This window comes from Grammomys surdaster, unplaced genomic scaffold (assembly GCF_004785775.1).
Source record: "Grammomys surdaster isolate TR1022 unplaced genomic scaffold, NIH_TR_1.0 125925, whole genome shotgun sequence".
Taxonomy (NCBI): Eukaryota; Metazoa; Chordata; class Mammalia; order Rodentia; family Muridae; genus Grammomys; species Grammomys surdaster.
This window is the reverse complement of record NW_021620749.1, coordinates 4,218,739-4,228,812: the sequence shown is the minus strand read 5'-3', so window position 1 is coordinate 4,228,812 and position 10,074 is coordinate 4,218,739. Positions and strand designations below refer to the sequence as shown.

Here is a 10,074-nt window from a genome sequence, read left to right as displayed (position 1 = left end):
ACTATGAGACATGTGCAGCCTGAGTCTACCCTCACTATGAGACATGCACAGCCTGAGTCCAACCTCACCATTTTTGGGTATATAGTTCGGTGATGTTAAGTATATTCAGGATGTAAACTGACCTTTGACCAGCATGTTGGCTGTGGTGTTGTCACATTGCCATGTTGGGGTGACCCTCACACTTCCATGTTGGGGTGACCTTCTCACTGCCTCACCATGCCTGTGCATGTCCTTTACTTCTTTACCACCCAAGTGTCACAAAAAAGTGTGAGCACCATAAGACACTGTCGTTTTTTTTTTATAGAGTGCTATTACAGTTGTCCTCTTACAGTGTTGTCAGCTTTGGTTGGTTGGTTTTCTCAAGACAAGGTTTCTATGTGTGTGTAGCCCTGGCTGTCCTAGAACTCACTCTGTAGACCAGGCTAGGCTTGATCTCACAGAGCTCTCCCTGCCTCTGCCTCTCACAGCCTGGGACTGAAGCTATGGGTCAGCACTGCCTGGCTTTGTTGTCAGCTTTTTACAGAGCCTAATTCGCAAGGTGGGTGTTATCTGGGTTTATGTGGAATACATATGCCATGGAATACCCAGAACTTGGTACTACTATTTCAGGCATCCATAGCGATCTTAGATCCTTGGAGATAAGGGGCACCTATGAGAAGATGTTTGTCAGTCAAGATAGGGAAGGTTGGCAACAGTTAGGCCCCCAGATCCCAGTGGCTCCTCAGTGTGGTTTGTTTCTCTGTCAGCTGGTGCTTTTCAGGGGCCTGGGCTGGGAGGGCCTTCCTCCCAGCCATGGATTATGTCCCTAAAAGCAGGAGTAAGTGACTGAAGATCTTCAAGTTGGCCTTTGAAGCCTATTCCAGAAGACTCAATTCCACAGGCTGTCTTGGCTTGAGTATATCACAAGGCCTGTTCTGTACCCATGCTGATGAGTCCTAGTTGCCTGTGTTGTTGTGTAGCACTTTTAGTGAAACCACAACAGCAGGAGTCCTTAGGACACACTGAACATACACAAGACTTGGTGTGGACGTGATACATGGAGGAGCGAGCTCATTGTGGTTCTCAGTCAGGCGCTGGTCTCCGAGAACATCTAAGTACTGTGTCTTTAGGACTGGACCTCAGTTGCTCTGCTAAGCAGGGTGGTGGCCACCTGGTCTTCTGCCTGTTCTGTGTGTTTGAAAATGACCTGCATAAAGTGCGCTATTTCCTGTTCACTGCCCACATGTGTTTCCTATCTGCTTTATCTGTTGGTGTTCCTGTCCTCTCGTCACAGCTTGTGACTTAAGTGGCTACTGCAATTAGTTTTGTTTTTAAATAAACATGATTTATTTTGCTAGACTTCTCTTAATTTTAGACTATTTGACTCTTCCTAAACAATATGTGTAGATACTTTTATTCCCCTTGAGATAGGATCGCATATCCTCAGCTGGCCTTAAACTGGTCTGGAACTCTCTCTGTAGTCTAGGATTATCTTGACCTTTTGATCCTCTTGGGATCACAGGCATTTGTCACCATGCCTGTTGTATCGATTTCAGGGACTGAACCCAGGGCCTCATGCATACTAGGCGTTTGCACCCAAGCAGCTGAACTACAGCCCTAGCCTTTTAAGATACTTGATGGTCTCCAGAGCGAGTTCCAGGACAGCCAGAGCTGCACAGTGAAACCCTATTTTGACAGCCCCCTGCCAAGGAAAAGATACTTCTATACTTCTTGATAATCCCTAGTTTATCCTTTACCTCTCACCTAATCTGAGTTCATTTTAGAAGTGGAAGCAATATCTTTGTTTATAAGCAGAAACCTGTCATGACCCCAAGGGCACATGGCCCAGGGCCAGCCATCCTGACCTGGGGCTGGAACATACCTGGTACAGCAAGGGTTCCAGGCTGCTTGGTTTCATCTGGTCAAGCTCTGCTGTCTGGAATGCTGAAGTCTGCAGAGATGGATGGGATGGTCTTCGCCCCAGAGCTGGTGGCAGGAAGTGGGGACCTGTGTGGGGACCCTGCTGCCTCCCTGGGAGGGGACTGAGCTGAGTCACAGGTGTGCACAGGAGTGCTCTGGTGAGGGAGTGCTGCAAAGTATAGACAGAAAACAAAGACTGCTGTGCTGTGATAGTTTTGTGTTAAGAAGGAATGGCAGAGCCTGGGCGGTGGTGGCGCACGCCTCTAATCCCAGCACTTGGGAGACAGGTGGATTTCTGAGTTCGAGGCCAGCCTGGTCTACAGAGTGAGTTCCAGGACAGCCAGGGCTACACAGAGAAACCCTGTCTCAAAAACCAAAAGAAAAAGGAAGGGATGGCAGGCCAAGGAGATGGCTCCATTGGTAAAGTGCCAGCCTGTGGGCCTGGGAGACCCTAGAACCCATGTGAAAAAGCAGGGTACAACAAAGCACCCATGTAATCCCTGTGTCAGTGAGGTGATCACAGACAGTTGCAGGAGCTTGCTGGCCAGCTAGCCAAGTGAATTAGCACACTCCAGGTTAGTAAGAGATCCTCCTGCCTCAGGGCATAAGATGGAGGGCTGGTGAGAGGGCTTAGAGGATAAAGGTACGTGTAACACACGCCTCACAACCTGAGTTTGACCCTGGAACCCACCTGTGGAAGGAGAGAGCTAACTCTTCAAGTTGTCTTGTGACTCCTACACACTAATTACAGAGTGTGCACATACACACTGAGTAAATGGAAGTTTCTGTTTGTTTTGAAAAAGGTAGAGAATGATTGAGGAAAATGCCCAATGTTGACCTTCGGCCTCCTCACACTTGTGCCAATACACAGTTATGCAAATATATACATGGTTGTGCAAATACACACACCCAAAAAAAGAAAAAGAAAGTGGAAATGGGATAGGTGAAGCAGACTACAGCCATGCTCAGGGGTCCTTTGAGTGTCTCTCAGAAAACCTGGAGTTTACCTGCATGCTCTCAGTACAGATACGTGTGTGCAGATAACCTGGGGTTGTGGATTGCCACATTACCATGTCAGATGGTATTATAAGACAGAGTCTCCGGGAACCTTGTTTTCTTGTTTGTTTTCAGTGACCAGGGCCATGCACACACTAAGCAAATACTCTAGCACTGAACTATTTTCCCAGCTTGAAAAACTATGGTATAAAGAAGGTTCTGTGTCCTGCATGCTTGGGGATACTATTGTTCCATACCTCAGTGGGGTTGTGGTGTATTTTTCCTCTTTATAACACAATTCCTAGTTGGTAGAGATGCCGGAAACTGCTGTCCCCCACCCCCATATATAAGCCCCACACAAAACTGCATGACTGGGTAGCTGAGCTGAAGAACATGGGATGAATGAAACCCTCCTTTTTTTCTGAATCAACATCCAGAGCTTTCGTGCACACAGTAGGCTCCTCGTAGGGAAGGGATGTTGTCTGTGCTGGTTCCTGCCAGTGAGTGTCCCTTCAATCTCTATGGGACTGCTGGTCTCCTGGGATAGAGGTGCACACAGCCCTTGTTTGTCTGGGATGCCATGGTATCACCAAGAAGCTGTCTGCCTCCTTTCCAGCATGGGCAGGGCTTTTCCAGACATTCAAGGTCCCAGAGAACCTAGCTTTTGAGTCTCTGGAGCCTTCACACGTTTGTCCATGTGACCCCTCTCTGTCTATCTGTCTTACTGCCCCACGATGTGTTCTGACCTCCACAGATTTGCTTTTGTCTGTAAGCAGCATAACTGCCCTCTCACTTGGTTCTCTTGTGTCACAGGCTCTCCAGAGCAACCTGAAGTATTCCCTGCTACCACGGCGGCTCATCATCAGCAAGAGGCTAGCTCAGTGCTTGCATCCTGCCCTGCCCAGTGGTGTTCACCTAAAAGCCCTAGAAACCTACGAGATCATCTTTAAGATTGTGGGAACCAAATGGCTGGCCAAGGACTTGTTCTTGTACAGGTACAGCTGCTTCCTGCTCTAGTACCCTCATCAATGGGGCAAGCCATGTTTCAGTTCAGTTGGAAAATGATAGGCAAGGGGCCAAGGTTGTCACTCAGTTGGCAAAGTGCTTGCCTGGGATCAATCCCAGCACTGAGAAGTCTGGTGCAGTGGTGCATGCTTGTATTTCTGGCAGGAAGAGCAGAAGCTCAAGGTCACTTAGCTACATGGAATTCTCAAAAAATGTTTAAAGGAAAATGGCAAGCAAAATATGCATGGGGGAAAAAACCACACAGCAAGCAATTAGTCATCAAGCCGTCACCAGGAGATGGCCACCTTCAGAAACACCTGCCCCCATGCTCTGTGTACTATATATAACGAGAACCCAGATGTTGCCTGCTTTTTACTTAATGTGACCATCTCATCTCAGATGCACATCTGTCTGTCACCAGTTAATGGTTCTGATTGTTCTTTAAACTCCATGTGGGGCGAGGGTAGAGCTTGGCCTTTGCCTATGCAAGGCCCTGGGATTCATCTCCAGCAAGTGAATGCAAACCAAGCCAAACCCCAAACCTCCCCTCTGCCAGCTGTTCCTGTGGAGCCTGTGACAAGGTTCCTGACTGCTCTTACCTGCCCTTCTTGTCTTTCTCAAAGCTGTGGCTTGTTTCCCCTCCTGGCCTATGCTGCCATGTCGGTCCGGCCCGTGCTGCTTGGCCTGTATGAGAAGTACTTCCTTCCGCTGCAGAAGCTGCTCCTGCCCAGTCTTCAGGCCTTTCTTGTGGGCCTGCTGCCGGGCCTGGAAGAAGGCTCTGAAATCTATGAAAGGTTGGTGGATGTCATGTCTCGTGTGCAGTCTCTATCTGTCTGGGAACTTGCTCTGTAGATTGACCTTGAACTCAGAGATCTGTGTGGCTCTGTCTCCTGAATACTGGGATTAAAGGCCTATACTGCCACTCTTAGACTTAAACTTTCCTTTACCTGGAACTTGCTCTGTACCAGGCTGGCCTTGAACTCAGAGATCTGATTGTCTCTGTCTCCTGGGATTAAAGGCATGAGCCACCATGCTTGGGCCTAAGCTTTTCATGGCCACTGCTCTTCAAGATCCAGATTAAAAACCTATATCCTCCATTTCTGGATTATAGTTCATTTCAGATTAAAAGTCCAAATGAAAGAAATAACCAGATAATAATTGATGCCTAGATATAACTGTTCCTTGATCAACAGCAAACCCAAAGAGTAAGCTTAGCTGGGTGAGATGTTGCCCTGAGGTCACTACTCCCTTAATCTGCTCATCTCCTTGAATGTAGGCTACAGCTCCATTCTACTTCCTGGTGCCCCTTTATTCTGTGAGCCATACACGAAATCACAATGCTCTTCATGAGACAAACCAGAGAACCAAGTCTGTGCTTGCCTTTTTTGAGACTTAACTTTTGTCAATGAAACTAATAGAAATTTCTTTACCTTAGCCTCAAGTAAACTTGTCAGACAAGGGCAAAAAGCAGCCACATTTTTCACCAAAATATCACAAGAACAGTTGGGAGACCAAATACTGAAATTCTTCTTCTCTGAAACCTCTTGAGCCAGGTCTGCACAGTTCAAATCACCTTCAGCAACAAAGTCTTCCATATTCCTACTAGGATGGCCCATTAAGCTCCACTTAAACCATTCCACTGCTTTCCAAAGTCCCCAACATCCACATTCCTCCAAACAAAAGCATGGTCAGGCCTATCACAGCGATATTCCACTCTTGGTACCAACTTCTGTCTTAGTTAGGGTTTCCATTGCTGTGAACAGACACCATGACCAAGGGAACTCTTATAAAGGACAGGCTGGCTCACAGGTTCTGAGGTTCAGTCCATTGTCATCATGGTGGGAGCATGGCAGCATCCAGGCAGGAGCTGAGAGTTCTACATCTTGTTCCAAAGGCAAACAGGAGAAGACTGGCTCCTGAGTGACTAGGGGGAGGGTCTCAGCGCCCACCTCCACAGTGACACACTTCCTCTAACAAGGCCACACCTTCTAATAGTGCTACTCCCTGGGCCAAGCATATACAAATCCTCACAGACCCTGACCTTGAGAAGAATCGTATATAGAAATGAGGCTGTTGTACAGGGCACCCCATTATCCCCTGCCCTATTAGGTCATAGTGTGTGGACACACACAGGTGAACATCCACACCTCCTCTGGTGGATGAAGCATCTCCTAATGAGTGCATCCATTCACAGGGAGGGAGGAAATGTGGGAAGGGTTTTCTGTTCTGAATAAGGCAAAGCCAGGTACTTCAGTAGACAGGACTTGGAGGGACGAATCAATAGGGTACAAAGCAGGGTCCCACATTTATTTATTATTTGCTTTTTGTTTGTTTTGGGGTTTTGAGGCAAGATTCTCTCTGTGTATTCCTGGCTTTCCTGAAACTTGCTCTAAAGACCAGGCTGGCCTTAAACTCAGAGATCCATCTGCCTCTGCCTCCAGAGTGCTGGGATCAAAGGTGTGTACTACATCTTTTTGACACAGGGGTCTTATTACATTATGTAGCCAAACTGGTATCAAACTACTGCCTCAACCTCTGCCTGCTAAGTGCTAGGATCACAGGTGTGTGCCACCATGTGACCAGAGCAGGACCTCAGCACAGCTTTGGCAGAACCTGAACATGTGCTTAAAGCTCTGAAGTTTTTCACTGGGTCTGGTGACAACTCAGAAGTTGAAGAAGCTGTACGGCCATATAAACCATGCATATGCATAAAGAAAGCCCTTTTACATTTCTTTCTTATTTATTTATTTTTATTTTGGGGGAATTATAAAGAATCTCTGTCCATACTGACTGTTCTGAGCGATGCTGCTATGATTAGCCACTGGTGACTGGGCCCGTGTGACACCCATCTGTGGTGACTGTTCACTGTGCATATACATACACCATGTGCTGGCACCAGCTCTTCCTGCCTCTCCTCTTCTCAGGCCTTGGCCACATCACCCTCACATGCATTTGGGCAGTTCCTGGGCCCCATGTGGGATCAAGCCGTCAATCCCAACTGTACTCGGACTGTCCCCCAAGCTCTAGAGAACTGGGAAATCCCAGTGGCATGGAGTGTTGTGTCCACTGAGAGTGACCTAGGCTGCATTTGCATCTGTACTGGGATTGGACAAACTATGCCAGATGTTTGCATATGGTACGCTCAGGGTTCACCTAGCTTAGTCCTCAATTTCCCACATTATAGTCACATCTGTGAGGAAGAATCTGATGCTGCCACATGTGGTGGCTAGCCTGTGTTGAGGCTTTGGCTATGTGTACTTAGTAGTCATGGTGACACAGGAGGTAGCAGTGAGGCCATTACCTGACTTCCTGCAAGTTCTGATAACAGGTGGAGTGTGTACTTGTGCGTGTGTGTGTCTATATGTGTGAGTACATTCTCTGACAAATTAACACGTTGTTTAGTTCCCCAAGGTTCTCTTGCCGTCCTGTAAATCTCCGTTACTCACACTAGAAACATGGTAAAAGTTGGAGTGTTCTTGTTTGCTCTTTGGGTTGATAAGTGAGAGTTTGTTTGAACAGTTGTTAATATTGTTTAATATTAATTTTTTTTCCTCTAACATTATGATTTTTTGACATTGAACCAAGAGCTGGGTAGTTACATGAATCGCTGAATAGATTTAGCTGCCACTGGAAGCCAAGCTAGTGTCCCGCCACACCGGGAAGTGGTGATCAGCTTCCCAAGGTAGATGCTGGCCAAGGACCTTGTAAGCCCTGAGTGTGTGTTACAGGCACCGTGAGTGAGCTGGCCATACAAGATGGTTTTGTACTGTTTCTGTTGTAGTCTGAGAAGGTCTTGAGAACCATACCCCTGAGTCCTAGGATTAAAGCAGCACACCCCTTCCAGTAACTCTCAGATAACACACAGATGGGAAGAGGAGGATGCCAGGGCCACAGCATCCATGCTGGGAGACGTTGCCAAGGGCTGGGCTAGGCCCAGCTGCCAGGTGAGGTAACCACTGCTTTCATGTAGTGGGGACTATTCTGTCTGTGCATCTCAGTAAATGCAAACAAACAGGCCTCTCGGCCAGTATAGGACGGTGTCATCATCCTGGCTGTCTCTACTTCACTGTGCTAAGAAATCAAGATTAGAAGAAGAAAATACTCCTTTCTTGGAGCAGAGGGAGGTGAGTGCCTTGGTGGCCATAAGAAAGCAGAACTTGAGGCCAGGTGTGGTGACACACTCATACGATCCTAACACTAGCTGGGCTGAGGCAGAACCAGCCAGGATTACATAGCAAGTCTAGGCCAACTTTGTCTGTACACAGTGAATCCTTCCTCAGAAATCCACAGGGAGTGGGGAAAAAGGAAAAGGAAGGACACATGAGTTACTAGGAACAACCGTTTACACCAGTGCTCTTGAGTATACACAGGTAATCCCAATATCAAGGAGGTAGAGGCAGGAGAATCACCCTGAGTTTGAAAATAGCCCCAACTACATAGTGAGACCCTGTTCCATCAACAGGAATGACACAATCAATGGCTCTTTCCCAGGAGGGAAAGCTCAGCAGCCCCTGGGACTGTGTCTTAGGGAGGGTAGAAAGGGCTAGCTACTGCTGCATAGTGGGCAGGGGCCTACAGTGCTACAGACGTCTACCTTCATTATCTGCTCCTGGGACAAAGCCAGCCCCGAGTCAGCAGTGTTAGGTTGAGAAACCCTGACTCATCTGTTTTTGAAACTGTTTGCTATGTTTCCCACTGGTCTTCAGTCCCTGGGACCCTGTGGTCCTCTGGCCATGAACCAGTAGCTGCGAGTGCAGGGTTGCTCCTGCACTTAGTCAGAAAGGCTCATTTGAATACCTGATTGCAGCCTAGACAGTCAGGTACTGAGGTAGGACATAGATGGGCTGCTGACCTCTGGTTATTAAGTCTCTCTCACTGTTCTGTGGATGAGCTGATGGCAGTAACTCCTGCTGCACTGTTGGAGAAAACAGTTACTCTTACACTACTTTTATTATTATAATAAGCCTTAATCCGAATGAGAGCTGGGCAGATATCTACTCTCTATTAGAATCTATTTCCCCATCAATAACTCCAAGTTATCATTTCCCATGGTCCATCTGGGCAGTTCTTAACTCCAGTGGGCTAGCTCTCATGGCCGTGTTTTCATGACTCACCTACCGTATGGCAACTTCCTCCTCTCTCCGCCTTCCTCCCCTCCTTGTGCTCCATCTCAGACCCCCAAGCCCAGGAACTCCAGCCCCACCTGTGGCTTCTGTCCACCTACTGTCCTTGGGGTTTGATGGTGGACCCTGCCCTGGGTGGAAGCTGTTCAGTGAGCAGCATCCGTAGTTTGTACTTTGGGGGTGGTCTGTTGCAAATCAAAGAGCATGGTGGCAGTAAGGAGCGAGAGAGTATGCGCGTGTGTGTGTGTGTGTGTGTGTGTGTGTGTGTGTGTGTGTGTGTGTGTTCTCGGGTTCAGTGGAGCCTCAGCTCCCAGTGCAGAGGCTACCCAACAGGTCCGTGTCCTGGGCACACAACCACTCCTCTGACCAGTTAATCATATAATGTAGCTGCTGAGCGCTGCTTCTGCCCAAGAGATACTATGGCTCTTGCTATGTTTTTTCAGAGCTGAGCAAAGCCAAGCTCTGTTTGTTTGGTCAGCTTTTAATAGACGACCAATCAATAACTTCAGCCACAAAGCCATTCTGCGTATTTGCCCTGAGCCCTTGGCTTGACTTACACCTCCGCATGCTTGTTTTTCTAAGATCCAGTTATCAGTCCCTACAAATAGTTTATGAGACAATAAGGTTTAGGCTCATTTAAAACTTGTATTAACTTTTCGTTCTTCGGCAGTTTCATATATATAGAATGAATTTTAATCCTTCTCATGCCCTCTGACCCTATCAGTCCCCATTCCCAGTAAGACCCCCTCCTACATTCATGCAGTTTGAACTGGGCTTCCTGAAGAGCATAGGCACATGGTTATTTGCTGGAGCACAGGCAACTTAGGAATGGTCTTGGGGATCCAGCACTGCAGCCTGTGTGGCACTCTGCTGCCCTGTGCTGAGTTTTTACATAGGCACTCAAATTCCACCTCTCCATGGGGCAGAGACTCTTGGCCCCATCTCATGGCCAAGCCTGTCCCAGGTCCCATAGCTAGGATTTGAACACAGAAGGGCTGAGCTGAGAAGCCAGTGAGCTGTTCTTCACACTTTGCTGGCCCTGGTCTTCTTT

At 47.8% G+C, this 10,074-nt stretch overlaps 1 protein-coding gene across 3 annotated transcripts in view; it reads left to right on the top strand.

Annotated features, from left to right (window-relative positions):
* Dop1b (DOP1 leucine zipper like protein B) overlaps nt 1-10,074 on the top strand; it is a 100,447-nt gene that overhangs the window by 21,003 nt on the left and 69,370 nt on the right. For all 3 annotated transcript variants that reach the window (XR_003709384.1, XM_028752509.1, XM_028752510.1), the window contains exons 3-4: nt 3,709-3,890; nt 4,524-4,694. Coding sequence is in view for 2 of the 3 variants with exons in the window: in XM_028752509.1 (XP_028608342.1) it covers nt 3,709-3,890; nt 4,524-4,694 (353 nt within the window). In the remaining variant the exon portion in view is untranslated. The remainder of the gene's footprint in view (nt 1-3,708; nt 3,891-4,523; nt 4,695-10,074) is intronic.